This window comes from Terrapene carolina, unplaced genomic scaffold (assembly GCF_002925995.2).
Source record: "Terrapene carolina triunguis isolate 2854851 unplaced genomic scaffold, T_m_triunguis-2.0 Scaffold695, whole genome shotgun sequence".
NCBI classification, from domain to species: Eukaryota; Metazoa; Chordata; order Testudines; family Emydidae; genus Terrapene; species Terrapene triunguis.
Genome location: NW_020665046.1, coordinates 551,090 through 573,870, shown reverse-complemented (window position 1 = coordinate 573,870; position 22,781 = coordinate 551,090). Strand labels below are relative to the sequence as shown.

At 43.3% G+C, this 22,781-nt stretch overlaps 1 protein-coding gene across 2 annotated transcripts in view; it reads left to right on the top strand.

The window, feature by feature from the left end:
• ADCY9 (adenylate cyclase 9) overlaps positions 1-22,781 on the top strand; it is a 183,425-nt gene that overhangs the window by 141,090 nt on the left and 19,554 nt on the right. For both annotated transcript variants that reach the window (XM_026659818.2, XM_026659816.2), the window contains exon 6: positions 2,573-2,781. In XM_026659818.2, coding sequence (XP_026515603.1) covers positions 2,573-2,781 — 209 coding nt within the window. The remainder of the gene's footprint in view (positions 1-2,572; positions 2,782-22,781) is intronic.

Sequence of the window (22,781 nt, the reverse complement as noted above, 5' to 3'; positions counted from 1 at the left end):
ATTGCAGGGCCAGCTCTAGGTTTTTTGCCACCCCAAGCAAAAAAAAAAAAAAAAAACCCCGGGATCGCAACTGCCGAAGCAAAAAAAAAAATGCCACCCCTGAAATTGTGCCACCCCAAGCACCTGCTTGGTTTGCTGGTGCCTAGAGCCAGCCCTGCATAATTGGGTTTGGTGACCCTGTGGGACTAGTGAAGACCTTGAATCATTGCTAATTTTGAACTCTGATTTATATGATATGTCTATAAATTAGTAAGCATTAGGATTTCTGGCAGTGCAAATGAGGCTTTATTCAAATGCTGCATGAACCTGAAAAAAAATTATTCTGGTTTGACCCACTGTTTTGTTTAATCTTCCCTTGAACACAGAAAAGAGGCCACTTTTGATTTTATGCCATTAATTTTAAATAATTTTTCATCCTGGCTTTTCTTACACACAGGCATTTGGTAAAGGATGACAAAACTACCAAATATGGCAGGCAAACATTTCATTCTCAGTCTTTGTGGCACCTTAGTCCTGTACAGATTGAATAAGTGTTTGAGGATTTTGCACCATTATGAACTAGAACATTGATAAAGAAGAATGAGCCTTGCATGTTTGAGTTAGTGCACATCTGGATACAGCCAACAATTTATTCCTTCTTTTTCTGTTTCCAGCAGTAAGATATTTGCTATGGAAGCTGCTTCTTGTGAACCAAAATCTAAACTGACTTTAATGGGGACAAGAACTATAAACTCTGCTCAGTTTGCTGTTTATCTCAAGAGCGCACCTGAATGTTAGTTTCTAGCTCTAAGGATGATAAAAGGAAAGATGAGGGAGTTCACACCTCTGAGTAATTATTTCAAACTGCATGCAGACTCTCATTGAAAAGGTTTTCTCTGTAACCATGAGAGCCAGAAATGGGTTTTTTTTTCTTTTTAATGAAAGAATCTACAGAATCTGAATATGCCAGGGAGGTCAAATAAATACATCAAGAAGGCTGTATACAGCCCCTTGGGTCCTGGGATCGATACCCTTGCTCCATCTGCACTCTCCAAGTGATAGATTTGGAGGGGACAATGTGCTTTATGGGTTGAGAATTAGATTCTGCATAGCAGTAAGTGATTTTGTATCTTTTTATCCCCTCTTGTGTTCTTGAGAATGTTTTTACCTAGTCTTTATATGCTTTTTGTGTAATTGTGACATTCCCCTCTGGTGTTGTCTGGACTGGTGATCTGCTAGGTCACTCTAATCCTTGACTCTGGGAGTTAGCCTTACCCTGCTCTGCTGTGAGAACCCCCACTCCTGGGCTGTTCATGCACAGCCTCTGGCATGTAAGCTGCACCTTGGATTGTGCAACCAAATGACACTAGCCAATATCTCCGGTCCCAAACACAACCTTAGGAACCTATGTCTTGCAGTGTCCAGTTATGCCCGCTGGACACTGCAAGCTTATATGAGTTTGTCAATTTAACAAAGAAATTGATATGTACCAGGCTTGTTATCCCAAGAGGAGCCTTTGACACACTTCAAACCAAACACACTGCTTCAGGTAGAATAAACAAACAGATTTATTAACTAGAAAGATAGATTTTAAGTGATTATAAGTCAAAGCATAACAAGTCAGATTTGGTCAAATTAAATAAAAGCAAAATGCATTCTAAGCTGATCTTAACACTTTCAGTGCCCTTACAACCTTAGATGCTTCTCACCACTGGCTGGCTGGTTGTCTTTCAGCCAGGCTCTCCCCTTTGATCAGTGCTTCAGTTACTTGGTGTGGTGTCTGTAGATGTAGGTGGAAGAGAGAGAGAACATGGCAAATGTCTCTCCCTTTTATCATGTCCTTTCTTCCCTCTTGGCTTTGCCCCCCCCCCCCAGAGTCAGGTGAGCATTATCTCATCGCAGTTCCAAACTGAGCAAAGGAAGGGGGGCGTGATTCCCTCGAGAGTCGAACAGATTCTTTTGTTGCTGCCTAGGCCAGTGTCCACTGTTCCTGTGAGGCTGGGCTGGGTTTGTCCCATATCTGCCCTGATGAGGTGTGAACTGCCTCTCTGCTCTCAGAGAGTTTTTTCCTGGGCTAATTTTAAGCCATGAGAATACATTTTCAACCTCATAACTATATACATGAAATTATAACCTATAACATCACTATAACAACAGTGCTCAGTGCATCACGAGCCTTCCAAAGACACCTGACATGACAAACTCTGCATTGGATACCACACAATCATTTTACAAGGGTGAACATGGGGGTGCTGGGTGTTCCCCCGAGGTACAGAGCATCGCAGTAACCTTTCTATATTATTAGCATTCTGAAAACGTTCTTTGAGCCCTTTAAAAATATGACTGTGAACAAGGGTGCAAATTTTGATGTTTTTTGTGATGTGGACTCATCCACCAGGAACTGGACTGAGTCTACCAACTCCTTTCACAGTGGTCATTCAGTATTTATGTTGAAGTGCTGAGCTGGCAAAGTGCTATGTATTCTTTCTCTTTGTTTTCAGATATGTTTCTGGAGTGTAGTACAATGTAATCAGCATAGAAAAACGTATTCATGTTCTCTTCCACTTCCTCTCACCCCCCATATTCCAAACAGGTTATAAAGAATGCTCCTGTGAAGACGTTTGCCAGTGCTACCTTCAGTTCACTCCTGGATGTGTTCCTGTCCACAACAGTCTTCCTCATACTCTCGATCACCTGTTTCCTGAAACATGGGATGGCCCTATCCCCTCCCCCACCTGCAGCAGTTGTGGTGTTCATCATTGCCATCCTGCTAGAGGTGCTGTCTCTTATCGTCTCAATTAGGTAAATAAAGTGAATCAGAGTATGGGAAATGGCTGGGGTCACAACCCCCAAGAACTAAAATGGTGACTGGCTTGAAAACTTTTGTTTTAAAACAACTTCAGGAACTTGCTCTCCCGGCTTGGGGAACAAGGTGGGGATGGGGGGGCGAAGGAAGATACTGTTTTACCTACAACTCAACAATTACGGAGTAAAAAATAATTTGAGGTTTTTTTTAATTAAAAATAGAACGTTGTACATACTGAATCTTTCACAGCCTGCTGTAGTGCATTATGATTTACTAGGATTTACCATACCGGATCAAATCATTGATCTGCCAAGTCTGGTATCCTGCCTCCAACATTGGTCTGTACTTGATGCTTGAGAGAGAAGTTAAACTCTTGGTACCAGCTGCAGCAGTCATGCTGCCTTACTGCACCATGGAAGTGAAGAATAGAATATGACAGGGATGTAGCAATTATTTAAATATGGAAATTCTTATTACACCAACTGACACACGCAGCTACATAGAATGTAATCTCCTAAAGATGTGTAATGGTCAAAGTGTTGTTGGTCCTTCAAGCCCTCTCCTTAAGCGTCGATAGGTTTTTTCAGTTACTTGTAGGTGTCTGACAGGTTATAGCATCCAGAGGCTTTAGGACAGCATCTTCCCTATAGTGCTGCTTTCTCCAGCATGCAGTGAAGAGTTAGAAGAGGCTCTTTATATAAAGCCCCTGACCCCTCCTGTTCCTAGCATGCCATGTTAAAAGCAAATTAGTAGCTAGGTCTCTCCTCTCCACTCGCTCTGCACCACACCCAGACAGAGTCTCACTGTGAACTAGGGACAGATGTCCCAGGTCCTGCTTCCTGCATTTTTCTGAAAGAAAAGTTGAGTACATTAGGAGAACAAGGGAACCGTGATCCTTGCTCCTTTTTCTTCAGCCTTGGAGCCCTAACAACCATTGAAGAGAAAAAGTGAATTTTTTTTAAAAGCATGGACTTTTCTACCCCCAAGCGCCTTCCTATTCCCCATGGCCGTGTACTCAGTTACACTGCCCTGAATTCACATTGCATATTAAGCAAATACTAAGTTCATTATGCTGGAGTTCTTCTGATCTGTTTCTTAAAAAGATCTAGCTATTGGTTTAATTAAACAATACAAACAATAGAAGATTTCAGCATGGAAACGGAATCTGCCTCCCTTCACCAGCCCCCTTTGCTCCATCCTGCAGCTGACTGAGAGCCAAACTGGCCTTTGGTGCAACTTAGAGTAGGTAGCGGCCTGTTTTGAGCCTTTGTAAAACCAACATCAATCCTTCAGTACCTGGTAATCTGCCATGGCTTGTATAAGGTCCTGTGAACTTCAGAAGGTGCAGGAGGCAAACATGAGAGGGGGATCGAGAATCAAAATATGGAACCTAGTGGAGCAGAAAGGCTGGGCAAAAAGGAGAGGTGACTTCAAGAGGCCGGCTGGGGAGACAGGAACCAGTTCCTATCGCTTACATTCACAGTGCCCTGTCAACTTAGGAACTCCACAAAGGATGCTGCTCCCTGCCCCTCAGTGAATGTCACAGACATTTAAAAAACATCATAAAACAGAAACCATAAAGAAATTCTCATGCAAAAAAGGCATTAATCTTGTGGCAGGATTGTGCATGTAATAAAGGTAGTGTGGGGCTAATTATGCCTTCATTTACATCTGTGAAAACCCATTGGGTTTGCATAGGTGTAACAGCATTTGCTTGTAATTGTAAATCAGCAAACAATTCTGTTGATGATGCAGAAGAATAGAATACAATCCACATACTTAGTTATATTAGCTTTGCTGGTCCTACAAGAGTAAAAAGCAGTAAACATGTCTTTGTCATTAAAATAAACCTATACAAATTATGAATACCTACAAGAAAGACATCTGTTGAGTAAGAAGATGCCAGCTTTTACACAGTCATTTTGCAGAGCACAGCAGAACCCTGTTCCTTACCTGGGGACTTTTGCAAAATAAATAATTGTTTTTAAATAACCCTACACAAATATTGTATCTGGCAAGAAACCATCATTTGAAACTCAAGAGGTTCAGCATTAAGATCTAATTTGGAAGAAACTCAAATGTAAGATTTGTTAATTAAGGCACCCAAACACTCTTAACTCCACCTTGTAGAAAGGCCAGTTTTCAAACTTTCTTTTTTCCTTCCAAGCCTGTTTTATAAGATATGTGAATTTTGCATTAAGGTTTTAAGAAGTCTGTGTCTAAAGCTTCAGACATGTTACATGTGGAGAAAATATTAGGCTAATACAGCTTGTGGGTACAATGTCAAAAATATTCATCACATGACCTTTTGTTTTATTATTTGTTTTGTTCTAATTTCTCCAACACTGAATGTGATTCTTCATCACCACACTAATCTAGGCTGTTTTCATGCAAGTGCTATAAATTAATGATCTGAGCGTGTAGGCTTTATATGTAGACACACAGATTCTGAGTTTAGTGATATTCTGGAATTGGTGACACATGAGATCTTAAGGAGAGAGGGTTTATTCAGTATGCTATTTGTGTAATCAGGAATTTGCAATTGGATCATGTACGACTGCAACAATGACCAGAGACAGCACGCCTACTGTGCTATTAAAAGAAAAGCAGTCTAGTTTTTGTGGTCACTAATGAGGTGAACTTATGTGGAGAAATAATGGTGTTATTCTCTTTGAGAATTGCTACTGGGACAAAATTAATGTTGGATGCCTTGATTGTGTATTTCCATATTATTAAATTATTGGGTTTGTTTTAAGTTTAACCTTAACTCGAAATGTCTTGGGTTTCTAATAGGAGTTGTTGTTTTTTACATCTACAACATACCTTTAATTTTTTGTTTTGTTTTTGTTTACCCTAAGTTACGGACATAGACTCTTAAATGATGTAGGGGCTTTTGAAAATTTTACCCTATGTCCCATTTTCAAAAGTGATTTAGACACCTACAAGCCTACAGTTCTTTGAAAGTCAATGGTACTTAGGTTCTTAAGTGTCTAAATATCTTTTGAAAATAGGACTTGGGCTCCTGAGTCACTTAGGTGCTTTTGAAAAATTTACCCCAGCTCTCAAACTTAACTCTAGCTTGGAAAACTGTTTGTCTAGGTAATCTCCTACATTTGAAAAGGTATCCAGTAAGCAAGCATCCAATCTTGAGATGCATATCTTATGCAGTCCCATCTTTAGGAATCATTGCTGTCTTAGATTTGCAATAAATAATGCATTGGCAATACAAAATGCTACCATTTATCCCATTTATGCTAATAACCATTCACAGAATATTTATCAAGTATCAAGAAACGTAATTTCTGTACAACTGCTATTCCTTTATGTAAAGTAATAACCACAACAGATAGCTCACTTTTGTAAATAGTTAATAGATTGTTATGCTACTAGTTTCTCACCCCAGATACCTTCAGCAAAGTAGCTTGGTATATAGTTCTAATTTTTTATCAAGTCCAGTAATCAAGAGTATTCAGTGCAGCTTTTGTGATCCAGGGCCTAGTCTAGCTGGAATGAAGGGGGGTTGAAGGGTATTGAACAATATGTGCCTATTAAACTACAACAAGTTAATAAAAAGAACAGGAGTCCTTGTGGCACCTTAGAGACTAACAAATTTATTTGAGCATAAGCTTTCGTGGACTAAAACCCATTTCATCGGATGCATGCAGTGGAAAATACAGTAGGAAGATATATATAGATATACACACACAGAGAACATGAAACAATGGGTGTTACCATACACACTATAATGAGAGTGATCAGTTAAGGTGAGATATTACCAGCAGGAGAGAAAAAAAACTTTTTGTAGTGGTAATGAAAATGGCCCATTTCCAGCAGTTGACAAGAAGGGGTGAGGAACCGTAGAGGGGAAAAATAAACATGGGGAAATAGTTTTACTTTGTGTAATGACCCATCCACTCCCAGTCTTTATTCAAGCCTAATTTAACGGTGTCCAATTTGCAAATTAATTCCAATTCAGCAGTCTCTCGTTGGAGTCTGTTTTTGAAGTTTTTTTGTTGTAATATTGCGACTTTTAAGTCTGTAATCGAGTGACCAGGGAAATTGAAGTGTTCTCCAACTGATTTTTGAATGTTATAATTCTTGACATCTGATTTGCGTAGAGACTGTCCGGTTTGGCCAATCTACATGGCAGAGGGGCATTGCTGGCACATGATGGCATATATCACATTGGTAGATGTGCAGGTGAACGAGCCTCTGATAGCGTGGCTGATGTGATTAGGTCCTGTGATGGTGTCCCCTGAATAGATATGTGGACAGAGTTGGCAACGGGCTTTGTTGCAAGGATAGGTTCCTGGGTTAGTGTTTTTGTTGTGTGGTATGTGGTTACTGGTGAGTATTTGCTTCAAGTTTGGGGGCTGTCTGTAAGCAAGGACTGGCCTGTCTCCCAAGATCTGTGAGAGTGATGGATCGTCCTTCAGGATAGGTTGTCGATCCTTGATGATGCGCTGGAAAGGTTTTAGTTGGGGGCTGAAGGTGACGGCTAGTGGCATTCTGTTACTTTCTTTGTTGGACCTGTCCTGTAGTGGGTGACTTCTGGGTACTCTTCTGACTCTGTCAATCTGTTTCTTCACTTCACCGCTGGTGGGTATTATAGTTGTAAGAATGCTTGATAGAGATCTTGTAGATGTTTGTCTCTGTTTGAGGGGTTGGAGCAAATGCGATTGTATCGTAATACTTTCAAGACTTACTGGAATGTTCATGCCAAGGGAGCATCATGTGAAAGGGAAAGGAAAGCTCTAAAACGAGTAACCTTTTTTAAGTTAGGCATTTATTATAGTCCCGTCCAATAATAACTTGTTTGAATCTCTGTAAATGAAACATCCAATTACCATGAAAATTGGTGCTATAATAATTAAATAAATACATAAATAGATTTTTCTTGGTATGAAACCTCTATTTATAAGCGGACAGGAAGTGTCATCTTCAGCTGCCTAAATGTAACACAAAGAATGTCCTCCCCTCTCTTTGAAATCTGGCTGCTTTAGCCTCCCTGTGTAGTGTAATGAAACTTGGAGTCTGGTATTTTATTTTATAAAATGTAATGCGTCTTAGAAAATGGGCATGGGGCAGCTACAGCTTTGTAAGCATGAAGTTTCACTTCAGCACAAGGCTTGCATAGAAGTGAAGTTGTAGTCACTTTCCTTAGGGGTTGTGGAAATATTTGAACAAGAATACTGTTCATAGAATTCAGCTCATTATGCCTAGGTGTAAATACAGGAGCTTTCATTATCTAGATATTTTTGGCAACCTATTCTTGTTCTGAATTAAAGATCAGTATGAATGAGATTGCTGAAGAGAATGCTATATCTGTGGGTATGTCTACACTACGAGAGTAGTTCGATTTTACTTAAATCGAATATGTGGAATCGATATTACAAAGTCGAACGTGTGTATCCACACTAAGGACAGTAATTCGACTTTGTGAGTCCACACTAACGGGGCAAGCGTCGACATTGGAAGCGGTGCACTGTGGGCAGCTATCCCACAGTTCCTGCAGTCCCCGCTGCCCATTGGAATTCTGGGTCGAGCCCCCAATGCCTTCTGGGGAAAAAAATGTGTCGAGGGTGGTTTTGGGTAACTGTCGTCATCCAACCGTCACTCCCGCCCTCCCTCCCTCCCTGAAAGCGCCGGCGGGAAATCAGTTTGCGCACTTTTCTGGTCAGTGACAGCGCGGACGCCACAGCACTGCGAGCATGGAGCCCGCTGCGACCATCGCTGCAGTTATGGCCGTTGTCAACACCTCGCACCTTATCATCCACCTTTCCCAGAGGCAGATGCTGAGAAATCGGGCGAGGAGGCTACGGCAGCGCGGTGAGGACCTGAAGTCTGAGAGTGGCACAGACCTGTCACAAAGCACGGGACCCCGCGCCGAGGACATCATGGTGGCAATGGGTCATGTGGATATTGTGGAACGGCGATTCTGGGCCCGGGAAACAAGCACGGACTGGTGGGACCGCATAGTGCTGCAGGTCTGGGATGAATCACAGTGGCTGCGAAACTTTCGCATGCGGAAGGGGACTTTCCTGGAACTTTGTGAGTTGCTGTCCCCTGCCCTGAAGCGCAAGGACACCCGGATGCGAGCAGCCCTGACTGTCCAGAAGCGAGTGGCCATAGCCCTCTGGAAGCTTGCAACGCCAGACAGCTACCGATCAGTTGCGAACCACTTTGGCATGGGCAAATCTACCGTGGGGGTTGTTGTGATGCAAGTAGCCAACGCAATCATTGAGCTACTGCTCTCAAAGGTAGTGACCCTCGGAAACGTGGAGGTCATCATAGATGGCTTCGCCGCGATGGGATTCCCAAACTGCATCCCTATCCTGGGACCGGACCACCAGGCCAGCCAGTACATTAGCAGAAAGGGCTACTTTTCAATGGTGCTGCAAGCACTAGTGGACCATAGGGGACGTTTTACAAACATCAACTTCGGATGGCCGGGCAAGGTTCATGACGCTCGTGTTTTCAGGAACTCTGGTCTGTTTAGACGGCTGCAGGAAGGTATTTACTTCCCGGACCACAAAATAACTGTTGGGGATGTAGAGATGCCTATAGTGATCCTCGGGGACCCAGCCTACCCGCTAATGCCCTGGCTCATGAAGCCCTATACAGGCGCCCTGGACACTGAAAAAGAACTCTTCAACTACCGGCTGAGCAAATGCAGAATGGTGGTGGAGTGTGCTTTTGGACGTCTCAAGGGGAGATGGAGAAGCTTACTGACTCGCTCTGATCTCAGCGAAACCAATATCCCCATTGTTATTGCAGCTTGCTGTGTGCTCCACAATCTCTGTGAGAGCAAGGGGGAGACCTTTATGGCGGGGTGGGAGGTTGAGGCAAATAGCCTGGCTGCTGATTACGCCCAGCCAGACAGCCGTGCGATTAGAAGAGTCCAGCGGGACGCGCTGTGCATCCGGGAGGCTTTGAAAGCTAGGTTCCTGAGTGAGCAGGGTAACCTGTGACTATTAAGTTTGTTTACAGAGAAGCTGAACCTGCCCCCGTTTCTTTACCTGGTTAATGTTCACTATCCTCTCCAGTTACATACCCCGTTCACCCCGTTCCCCCCCTTCCAACACACGTTTAAAAATAAAATCACTTGAAATTTGTTAATGAACACCGTTTTCTTTATTACTGTTTTCGCGGTAAAGTGTTGAACCTGGGACGCAGACTGTGGTGGGGAGCGGGTGTAGTGTAGTGATGCAAAGGACGCTTCTAAACTCGAGGAATGACAGGCTCCGCACTGGTGGACTGGTTGTTTCAACGGAGCCTGACACCCCTCCTGTTCGGGACTCTGTGTGTGGGGGCTATGTGACTTTGTGGCAGGGGGAGGACGGTTACAGATCCCCTGCTGCGTGGCTCTGTGATCCAGGATAAGGACCGCTGCATAAGATCTCTAACCGCCCTCCCCTGCCACAAAGTCACATAGCCCCCCCCCCCCACACACACACACAGAACATGAAAACAACCTCTCAGACTGACCAGGGTAAATAGTGACTGCAATGTGTGTGTGCCCTGCTGCTGAACCTGCCCCCGCGTCTGTACCCTGGTAAAGGTGACTGTCCTGTCCAATTACCAACCTCCTTCCCCCCCCTTCAAACAGACTCTCCTCTAAAAGAACATGATGGAAACAGTAATTAACAGAAACGTATTTTTTATTAGCAACTACACATGAAACTGGGGGATGAAACTGGGACGGGGGCTTGGGTGAGGCGGAAAGGAAAGAACTTATCAAATTTTGGGGAATGACAGCCTTCTGGTACTTGAGCAGCCTTCTGGTACTTGAGCAGGTGGAGTGAGAGTTTTCACAGACTCTGCCGCCCCTCCTTCTTGGGACTTTGGGTGAGGGGGGTATGGGACTTTGTGGCGGGGGAGGGCGGTTAGAGATAGACTGCAGCGGGGCTCTGTCCTCCTGCCTCCGGTCCTGCAGAACATCCACAAGGCGCCGGAGCGTGTCCGTTTGCTCCCTCATTAGTCCAAGCAGCGTTTGAGTCGCCTGCTGGTCTTCCTGCCGCCACCTCTCCTCCCGTTCAATGTGTGATCGGTGGATTTGGGACAAGTTCTCCCTCCACTGGGTCTGCTGGGCTGCCTGGGCTCGGGAGCAGACCATAAGTTCCAAGAACATGTCCTCCCGTGTCCTCTTCTTCCTACGCCTAATCTGCACTAGCCTCTGGGAGTGTGATGCCAGGGTAGGTCGGGAGACAGTCGCAGCTGTGGGATGGGAAAAAGGGAGTGAATTCCTCAGAAAGATAAATTTAGTTGTGAACAAAGAACATAGTCTTTCTCTGTGAACAAGACCATGCACAGCACCTATCACATGCGCACTCAGGACAAGGTCGAATTTTCGGCCTTCGCATTCAGTGCCTGGGGTCTTGCAGTGCAGATCAGACAAGCGGGGCAGGACAGCGGAATTTGTGTAGCAGGTCGACATGGTAAGCCGTAGACTTGTGGCTGCTTAAAACTTTAATAATAGCACTGGCCTCCTTTCACGTTCAAAGCAATGCCAGTCCCTGCTGCCAACAAGCCGGCAAGCATGAACTCTGCCCCTGTCCCACCCCCTCGCGGCTGTCCCAGGGAAAGATCCCTGTATGCTGCCCCTCTCCCGCCTCCACCGCGTGGCTGTAAACCGCCGGTTACAGTTCTGTAAAGGAACAGGCAAGCAGTCCCAATACTAACATTCCCCTACCTAATTCAAAGCAGGTCACCATGAGCGACATCACTCTGATGAGGATATCAGAGACGGAGAAAGAAAGAATGCTTCGGGAAAACATGCAAAGACCAGGGCCGTATGCCGCCATGCTCTGCAAGGCAATGATCCCGGAGTACTTGCTTGTCTCCTGGCGCGGAAACGTTTCGTACCACGGAGGACCCAATAAGGCCGCTCTCCCCAGGAACCTGATGCAAAGGCTTTCCAATTACCTCCAGGAGAGCTTCGTGGAGATGTCCCAGGAGGATTTCTGCTCTATACCCGGACATATAGACCGGATTTTACTGTAGCTGCACTGGCAGGGACTAAACAGTAGAGCGCCTAGGGCAAACCAATCATGCTAAAGCGGACATTGTTAGATTTTTTTTCAGTAGTTGCACTGCCAAGGACTGAAACGTTAAGCGCCTAGGGCAAAGTAATCATGCAAAACCCATTGTTAATATTGTTAATATTCCTGTTCTGTTAAAAATAAATGTTTACATGTTTAAAACACTTACCGACTGATCCTTCCCCTGATTCTGTGTCCGGGTTAACGCCTGGGGACGGTTGGTAGGGGATCTCTGTAAGGGTGATGAAGAGATCCTGGTTGTCGGGGAAATCAGCGTTGTAAGCGCTGTCGACTGCCTCGTCCTCCTCATCTCCTTCCTCATCTTCCCCGTCCGCTAACATGTCCGAGGAACTGGCTGTCGACAATATCCCATCCTCAGAGTCCACGGTCAGTGGTGGGGTAGTGGTGGCGGCCGCACCTAGGATGGAATGCAGTGCCTCGTAGAAACGGGATGTCTGGGGCTGGGATCCGGAGCGTCCGTTTGCCTCTTTGGTCTTCTGGTAGCCTTGTCTCAGCTCTTGATTTTCACGCGGCACTGCGTTGCATCCCGGCTGTATCCTCTCTCTGCCATGGCTTTTGAGATCTTCTCGTAGATCTTTGCATTCCGTCTTTTTGATCGCAGCTCGGAAAGCACGGACTCATCGCCCCACACAGCGATCAGATCCAAGACTTCCCGATCAGTCCATGCTGGGGCCCTCTTTCTATTCTGAGATTGCATGGCCATCTCTGCTGGAGAGCTCTGCATCGTTGCCAGTGCTGCTGAGCTCGCCACGATGTCCAAACAGGAAATGAGATTCAAACTGCCCAGACAGGAAAAGGAATTCAAATTTTCCTGGGGCTTTTCCTGTGTGGCTGGTCAGAGCATCCGAGCTCGGACTGCTGTCCAGAGCATCAACAGAGTGGTGCACTGTGGGATAGCTCCCGGAGCTATTACCGTCGATTTCCATCCACATCTAGCCTAATTCGACATGGCCATGTCGAATTTAGCGCTACTCCCCTCGTTAGGGAGGAGTACAGAAGTCGAATTTAAGAGACCTCTATGTCAAACTAAATAGCTTCGTTGTGTGGACGGGTGCAGAGTTAATTCAATGTAACGCTGCTAAATTCGACATAAACTCCTAGTGTAGACCAGGCCTGAGACATCCTTATTAACTGGAGTTTCCAGAGGCAATGAACTATGGAGCACCTCAACCCCCAGTTAAGTCAGTGTAAATTGGGGGTGCATGAAAATCAGACTTGTGAGGAGAGAGAGTTTCTGTTTTGTTTGGTTTGGGTTTTTGTGGGGGTGAAGCTTTTAAGCTATATACATATTTTAGTGTTAAAAAGTGACAACACATGCAACGTTAGCAGAAAGAAGCAGAAAAATGTCTGTTGGTTGGCTCTACAAAGTGCTGTGTTTTGGTCGTCTGCTGCCAGAATCACCTCCTTCATCTTACCTCAGTAATAAAGCAAGATGTATTGATCGTGCACTTAACTGTGTCAAGATAATATAGCCTATAAATATATTTTTTTAAAATATTCTACTTATTTGAATTGGCTATAAGCAAAACATTTTCTCTGAAGCTAGAGATGAGTGAGCCAGCTCTATTTGCATTATGACTTGTGCAGCACACAGATGCAAAAAGTAATTATGCATTATCTCTGCCTTATTTACATACATCCTTGATGTACTTTGGTCAGGATCCCAGCTATGGTGTGTGGGTGAAATCCAGGCCCTGGGTTGCAGAGGATGTGGTCCAAGTTCAATTTAGAGGGTCAAGGCCAAAAGCAGGAGTCATAGAATTTAAGTCCACACAGGTACTCAACAACTGAAATGAGACTAAAGAATTACAGCCTACAGGAGACTGGAATATTATGTGCCACTGGCTGAGAATAGGAGGGACTGAGGTGCACCAGTTCCCAAGGCCCCTGCAACAGCAGGGAAATGATTGAGATTAGACTCAGATAATCCCGGCATCCGCACACTACAGAAGAAGGCACAAAAACAAAAAAACCTCAGGTTACTGCTAGTCTGACCCGAGAGAAAATTCCTTCCCAGCCCCACATGTAGTGATCAGTTAGACCCTAAGCATATGTGCAAGAACCAGGCAGCTAAGCACCTGAGAGAGAGAATTCTTGGTGCCGTCTCAGATCCTTGGCCCACCCCCCATACCCTACCTCCCAATGTCCCATCTCTAGCTGTGGCCATCTCCTGATCCTTCAGAGGAAGGAGATTAAAAAAAAAAAAAAAAACCTCCCAGAATACATGAGGTAGGTGGGAATCCCTTGTTGACCCCTACCAGTGGCAAGTTGAAAACCCTGAATTATAAAGTTTAGGAATACAGGACATACACCAGAAGTGAGCCCCAGGACTGCTGATCCCTGCCCCTACCATCACAATCAACCCTGCCATACAATCACAACTCCTATTGGGAGGCTGTTCTAGAACCTGGCTCCTCTGGTGGCTGGAAACCTAGTTTCCAACCTGAATTTGTTCATGGCCAGTTTGTATCCATTTGTTCTTTTAGTAAAGTGTCTTTAAGCTTAAATAGCTGTTTACCGTCCCTGGTATTTATCCCTCTAATTTATTTACAGAGAGCAATCATATCCCCTCTGCGCCTTTTTTTTTTTTTAATAGGGTAAACAAGCCAAGCTCTTCCAGTCCCCTCCCATAAGATAGGACCTCCATTCCCCTGATCATGCTTGTAGCTCTTCTCTGCACCTGTTCCAGTTGAAATTCATCATTCTTGGCACAGTGTCAAATGCTCTACTGAAGTCCTGCTATATTTCCCGTATCTAAAAAATCTGTTATTTTCTCAAAGAAGGAAATCAGGTTAGACTGGCATGATCTACCTTTGGTAATCTTCTCTATTAATTTAATTATTCTTTCTTTCACAATTTGTTATAAAATCTTGCATACTACTGAGGTCAAATTAACAAGTCTGTAATTGCCTGGATCACTTTTTCCCTACTTTTTAAAATATAAGTACGTTGTTCTCTATTGTCCAGCCATATGGTACTACTTCTGAATAGATAAAAATCCTTGCTACTGGATTAGCAATCTTATGTGCCAGTTCTTTCAGTATTCTGGGGTGGAAGTTACCCAGTCCCCCTGATTAGAGCACATTAAGGACTTAAGTTTTTCTTCCACCTCAGAGGTGATATTTTCCATTTCTAGACGCTCATTTCCATCAGCCATACTGCCTTCATGCATGTGTTCTTTATTATCATGATGACTGAAAACGGAGGCAAACTATTAATCTAGTTTTTGGGCCATAGCTTGATTACCTTTAATCTCCTTCCCATCCATGCTGCATAGTGGCCCAACCCTCATACTTCCTTATTCTCTTTTTATTTATATAACTAAAAAACCTCTTTATTATTTATTTTAATTTCTTTGTCAAGAATGAATTCAGCTGGACTTTTAGCAATTCTCACTTTATTCCTACATTTTCTAACCTCCACAATGTAGCTTGCTTTGTTGATCACTCCCTTTTCCCTTTCCCAGGAGCTCTGCTTACTCCTAATAACCTTTTTTTGATACTGCCCCCACAGCCATTAATTTACTGCATCTCCCACTGAAGTCTGGATTCAATGCAGTGCTTCCTTTTACTGCTTGAAGGGAGGTGCTGCATCTAGCACAGCACAATTTCTTGGCAGCTACTGGACTGTGAACACTAGGGTTGAATAAAATTAGCTTTGATACCAAAATGTGGAATAGTACAATTGTGATAAATCCTATACCAAAGGATCAGTGTGAAGATGTAAATATTATTGTCAAATGTAGAATTTTGCATTGTTCTGGAAGTCATGGTGACTTGTTCAAATACTTTGCTTAAATAAAGGATCATCATGGGATCAGCTGATCAGATTTGCTGATAGATTTATCATAATGCTTGCCAGAAGACTAGCTAGGGTAAAATTTGACTGTAGTGTGGATGTCCAGCACAAGGCCCTCTGCATCACCTAATCCCTGCATGGGGTATGTATGTAGGTTGGGATTGGGGTTGTTTTTTTTTTTTTTTGCTTTTTTTGGTTTGCTTTTTGTTTTTTTGGTGGGGGCAGGATCAACTGGCTGACCTGCTAAACCAGGGGTCGGCAACCTTTCAGAAGTGGTGTGCCGAGTCTTCATTTATTCACTCTAATTTAAGGTTTCGCGTGCCAGTAATACATGTTAACGTTTTTAGAAGGTCTCTTTCTATAAGTCTATAATATATAACTAAACTATTGTTGTATGTAAAGTAAATAAGGTTTTTAAAATGTTTAAGAAGCTTCATTTAAAATTAAATTAAAATGCAGAGCCCCCCGGACCGGTGGCCAGGACCCGGGCAGTGTGAGTGCCACAGAAAATCAGCTCGCGTGCCGCCTTTAGCATGCGTGCCATAGGTTGCCTACCCCTGTGCTAAACAGAGGTGTGTTTTTGCATACACTGCATGCCACAGAACTGGCCTCCGTGCCAGCCTGTGTGATGATAGGATAGGCTGGAAAGGAGTTGCAGATCTGCATTTATAGACATCCAGTCGCCCTACTGTCCCATGCAACTGGCAGACAACAAAAAAGTGACAAATTTTATAAGTTCTTGTATACAAATGCTAGAAGTCTGAATACTAAGATGGGAGAACTTGCGTGCTTGGTATTATAGGCATCACAATAACTTTTGGTGGAACGATGATAATCAATGGGACACGGTAATGCCAGAGTACAAAATATATAGGAATGACAGAGTAGGTCATGCTGGTGGGGGAGTGGCAGTATATGTGGAAGAAACCATAGAGTCAAATATAGTTAAAATCTGAAATGAATCAAAATGTACTATAGAATCTCTATGGATAGAAATTCCATGCTTGAATAATAAGAGTATAATAGTAGGACTATACTACCAACTACCTGACCAGGAAGTTGATTTTAAAATAATTAGAGAGAGAGAAAGATTAGAGAATAGAAAACTCAGTAATAATGGGGGATTTCAACTATCCCCATATTGACTGGGTACATGTCACCTCAGGACAGGATGCTGAGATAAAGTTTCTAGACACCATTAATGAATGCTTCTTGGAGCAGCTAGTCGTGGAACCCACGAGGGATGAGAGGCAATTCTTGATTTAGTGCTAAATGGAGCATAGAGTCTTGTCTAAGAGGTGAATATAGCTGAACCGCTCAGTAATAGTGACCATAATGTAATTAATTGTAACATCCTTATGGGAGGGAAAATACCAAAGAAGCCCAGCACAGTAGCTTTTAACTTCAGAAAGGGGAACTACACAAAAATAAGGAAGCTAGTTAAACAGAATTTAAAGGTACAGTCACTAGAGTGAAATGTCTGCAAGCTGCATTAAAACTATTTAAAAACACCATAATAGAGGTTCAAACTGAATATTCCCCAAATTAAAAAAAAACAAAAAAACCAATTTAGAGGATCAAAAAAATATCACCATGGGTACACAGAGTAAAAGAAGTGATTAGAGACAAAAAGGCATCCTTTAAAAATTGGAAATCAAATCCTCCTGAGGAAAATAGAAAGTAGCAGAAACTCTGGCAAGTCAAATGTAAAAGTATAATTAGGCAAGCCAAAAGAGAATTTGCAGAGCAACTAGCAAAAGACACAAAAACTAACATCAAATTTTTTTTAAGTATATCAGAAGCAGGAAATCTGCCAAACAATCAGTGGGATCACTAGATGATCGAGGTGCTACAAGAGCACTCAAGGAAGAAAAGGCCATGGCGGAGAAGCTAAATGAATTCTTTGCATCGATCTTCACTGCAAAGGATGTGAGGGAGATTCCCACACCTGAACTATTCTTTTTAGATGACAAATCTGAGGAACTGTCCCAGATTGAGGTGTCAATAGAGGAGGTTTTGGAACAAATTGATAGATTAAACAATAAGAAGTCACCAGGACCAGATGATATTCGTCCAAGAGTTCTGAAGGAACTCAAATATGAAATATGAACTATTAACTGTGATATGTAACCTATCACTTAAATTAGTAAATCTAACCTAAGTACAAAACAAATTGGATGAATCACAAGACACCTACATGAACACGTTATTTATTTGGGAAGAGTCAACATGGCTTTTATAAAGGGAAATCATGCCTCACCAATCTATTAGAATTCTTTGAGGGGGTCAACAAACATGGACAAGGGTGATCCAGTGGACATAGTGTACTTGGATTTCAGAAAGCCTCTGACAAGGTCCATCACCAAAGGCTCTTAAGCAAAGTAAGTAGTCATGGGATAAGAAGGACGGTCCTCTCATGGATCAGTAACTGGTTAAGGGACAGGAGACAAAGGGTAGGAATAAATGGTCAGTTTTTAGAACGGAGAAAGTTAAATAGCTGTGTCCCCCAGGGATCTGTATTGGGACCAATGCTGTTCAGCGTAGTCATAAATGATCTGGAAAAAGGGGTAAACAGTGAGGTGGCAAAGTTTGCAGACGATAAAAAATTATTCAAGGTAGTTAAGTCCAAAGCAGACTGTGGAGAATTATAAGGGGATCGCACAAAACTGGGTGACTGGGCAACAAAATGTCTTATGAAATTCAGTGTTGATAAATGCAAAGTAATGCACATTGGAAAACATATTCCCAATTAGATATGTAAAATGATGGGGTGTAAATTAGCTGTTAAAACTCAAGAAAGAGATCTAGGAGTCACTGTGGATCGTTCTCTGAAAATATCTGCTCGATGTGCAGCAACGGTGGAAAAAAAGCTAACCGATTGTTAGGAACCATTAGGAAAGGGATAGATAAGAAGACAGAATATATCATAATTCCACTATATAAATCCGTGGTACGCCCACACCTGGAATACTGCATGCAGTTCCAGTCACCCCATCTCAAAAAAGACACTTTAAAATTGGGAAAAGTACAGAGAAGAGCAACAAAAATTATTAGGGTATGGAACAGCTTCCACATGAGGAGAGATTTTTAAAAGACACGACTGAGGAGGTGATATTATAGATAGGGCCCTACCAAATTCACAGTCCATTTTGGTCAATTTCATGGTCATAGGATTTTTTAAATTGTGAATTTCATCGTGTCAGCTATTTAAATCTGAAATTTCACAGTATTGTAATTGTAGGAGTCCTGACCCAAAAAGGATCTGTGGGGGGTCGCAAGGTTATTGTAGGGGGGCTTGCGGTACTGCTACCCTTACTTCTGTGCTGTTGCTGATGGTGGCACTGACTTCAGAGCTGGGCAGCTGGAGAACAGCGGATGCTGACCGGGAGCCCATCTCTGAAGGCAGAGCTGGGCCCTAAGTCAGCAGCCACCACTCTCTGGCCACCCCGCTTTGAAGGCAGCAGTAAGGGTGGCATGGTACGATATTGTCTCCAGCCGCCCAGCTCTGGAGGCAGCGCAGAAGTAAGGGTGAGAGTACCGCAACTGCCGAAAATACACAAATACACAAAGTAAAACTGTTTTCCCATGCTAATTTTTCCCCCTACTGTTACTCACACCTTCTTGTCAATGGTTGGAAATGGGCCATCCTGATTATCACTACAAAAGTTTGGGCTTTTTTTCTTCTGCTGATAATAGCTCACCTAATAGCTCACCTTAATTAATTACCCTCGTTACAGTTGGTATGGCAACACCCATTTTTTTCATGTTCTCTGTGTATATATATTTTCCTACTGTATCTTAAATTATAATAAATTAATGGAGATATCCTATCTCCTAGAACTGGAAGGGACCTTGAAAGGTCATCGAGTCCAGCCCCCTGCCTTCACTACCAGGACCAAGTACTGATTTTGCCCCAGATTCCTAAGTGGCCCCCTCAAGGATTGAAGTCACAACCCTGGGTTTAGCAGGCCAATGCTCAAACCACTGAGTTATCCCTCCCACCCTTCCACTGCATGCATCCGATGAAGTGGGTTTTAGTCCACGAAAGCTTATGCTCAAATAAATTTGTTAGTCTCTAAGGTACCACAAGTACTCCTCGTTCTTTTTGCTGATACAGACTAACATGGCTACCACTCTGAAAATAACCTTGTAGACCCCCCTACAACTACCTTTTGGGCCAGGACCCCCAATTTGAGAAACACTGGTCTCCCCTGTGAAGTCTATATAGTATAGAATAAAAGCACACAAAAGACCAGATTTCACAGTCTTTGATGCGTTTGGCCGTGAATTTGGTAGGGCACTAATGATAGAGCTCTGTAAAATCATGAATGGTGTGAAAAAAGTGCATAAGAAAGTGTTATTTACCCCTTCACATAACACAATAAGCAGGGGTCACCCAATTAAATCAATAGGCAGCAGGTTTAAAACAAACAAAGGAAGTACTTTTTCACACAATGCAGAGTCAACCTGTGGAACTCGTTGCCAGGGGTTGTTGTGAAGGTCAAAAGTATAACAGAGTTCAAAAAAGAATTAAATAAGTTCATGGAGGAGAGATGCATCAATGGCTATTAGCCAAGAGAATTGGGAACACAACCCTTTGCTCTGGTTGTCCTAAGCTCTAAGTGACAGAAGCTCAGAGTGGATGAAAGGGGATGGATCACTCAATAATTACCCTGGTCTGGTCATTCCCGGTGAAGCATCTGGCATTAGTCACTGTCAGAAGACAGGATACAGGGCTAGATGGACCGTTGGCCTGACCCAGTGTGTCCGTTCTTGTGTTCTTATGTTGTATTGTAACACATTGGCTGGAGAAGCAGCTGGGACGGGTCTAGACAACCCATGTTGGGGGATGAATATCGTTGCTCCCACCTCTCCATATTCCACACACATAAACATTTAATATTCATACTTTATATAGGGAAGTGAATTTCACTTTCAGAGAGGTCAATTTAGGGTGGGATTTTCAAAAGTACTCAGCATTAGCCTAAACCTGCTTCCATTGAAATCATTGGGAGTTTACTATTAACTCTCAGGGAGCAAAGCTGAGCTAATGCTATATGTAACTTGAGTATTTTGTTTTCTTTTGCCTTGGAAATTTTTTCTATTGTCAGACTCTTTGTTGGAAAGTATTTTTCTTTACTTTATATAAAGTAAGATTTTGTGGTTATTTTTTTCTTAGATAAAAAACTGTTAATCTAAACGGGAAAATCCAATTTCCACTGGAGTTTAAAAAGCCTATTAGCTCCCTCCTGTGAGGCATTGGAATATTACAAATGTCTCCCTCCTCATCCTTTTGCTACCCATAACTTGCTCTCTCCCTGTAGTTCTGTATGCATTCCCAGATGAACAAAAGCTTTATTAAGCTGAAGTTAGAAAAAGAAAACCTCAACACCTTAAAAGGATATTGTAGTTTTCTCACAAGAACCACAAAAGTTTACTCCGGAAATTCAAAATTAAAGTTACACTGACAAACAAACAAAACCTCCTTAGAAAGTATGGAAACACAGTGTTAGAGTCCCACAAAGAACTTTAGCTCTGCCTTTGTTCTCTGCCGGCCTCCCACTCTGCATGTCCATCACATCTGGTATTTAGGATGAAAACATATTTATAAAGAAAGTTTTGAAAAGGACTATTCATCCTGTTTCAGTGGATCATAAATCTATTTTATTTGTACCATTTGCCAGTAGAGTCAAGGAATTCAAGAGTATGTGGCTTTGATACTCTATATATACTTCTGTGATACTTAAATGTGAACCTCTGCCCCAGTGATTTGGTTATCTATCTAATTTTTGTTCAGGCTCTAAAATGTGAATAGTCCCAGGTATGGTAACTATGAGTCTATGCTTAGTCTCACAGCATGAAACTTTGTAACAGTTAAAATCCGATATATTTTGGGACATTTTCCCAAGCCATTGTCCCAAATATGGTCTCTCTTGGTGATAAGCTGTAAAAGTCTGTCTCTATCTCTCCAGTAACTGAGCATGGTCTTAAAGAATGGAGGAGTAGTTTGATGTAGCAATATAAAGACAGACGCACTTTGGTTTGAATGCTTTAGTAATATACAATTAGTGTATCAGCAAGAATGAGGTAGTCCAGTTAGATCACTTCAGTTTTCAGAATCACTGATCCTGTTAAGTTGTGTAATGTGTGGAAAGGACTGTCTCCTTATTTTCATTTGCTCTGTGGGCAACGTGATACAGGTCGAAATTTTAGGTAGTTTGGATGACCTTAACTTCATTATGTTACTTTCTCATTTTCTTTTTAATTTTAAACTGAATATCAACTGTGATTTTCCAGACTAGCTAATATTTGTGGTTTTTTAAAGTTATGTTTCTTTAGGTTTGTTTCCTGAAATAATTGATAGTTTTGTGCAACTTTAGCTCCCGTGTTAACTACATCCCCCCCACCCCCCCGTAACTATCTTGGATTTTTTTTTTTCAATTGAATTCTTCAGTAACAGGAGTCTCATGCTACATGGGGATAAATTTCACTTTTCCCTTGACCAGTGGTTCTCAACCAGGAGTCCGGGGCCCCCTGGGGAACCGCGAACAGGATTCCGGGGAGCTGCCAAGCAGGGCCAGCATTATTCTCACTGGGGCCCAGGGTAGGGTTACCATTTTTGAACTTTCAAAAAAGAGGACACTCCGGGGGGGGGTGTGTAGCCCCGCCCCCTAGCCACTCCCTCCCAATTCCTGCCCCCCTGACTGCCCCCCACAGAATCCCCAACCCATCCAACCCTCCCTGCTCCTTGTCCCCTGATCGCCCCTTCCCAGGACCCCTGCCCCTAATCACCCCCCGGGATCCCATCCCTTATCTAAGCCTCCCTTATCTTTGTCCCCAACTGCCCCCTCCTGAGACCCCCCCAACCTACCTGTCCCCTGACTGTTCTGACTCCTATCCACACCCCTGCCCCCGCCAGATCCCCGGAACTCCCACGCCTATCCAACCGCTGCCTGTTCCCTGACTGCCCGCCCCCGAACCTCCAACCCATCTAACCCTCCCTGTCCCCTGACTGCCCCAATCCCTCTCCACACCCCTGCCCCCTGACAGGCCACCCCCAGAACCCCTGACCCCTCCAACCCTCCCCCTCCTCCCTGTCCCCTGACTGCCCCAATCCCTCTCCACACCCCTGCCCC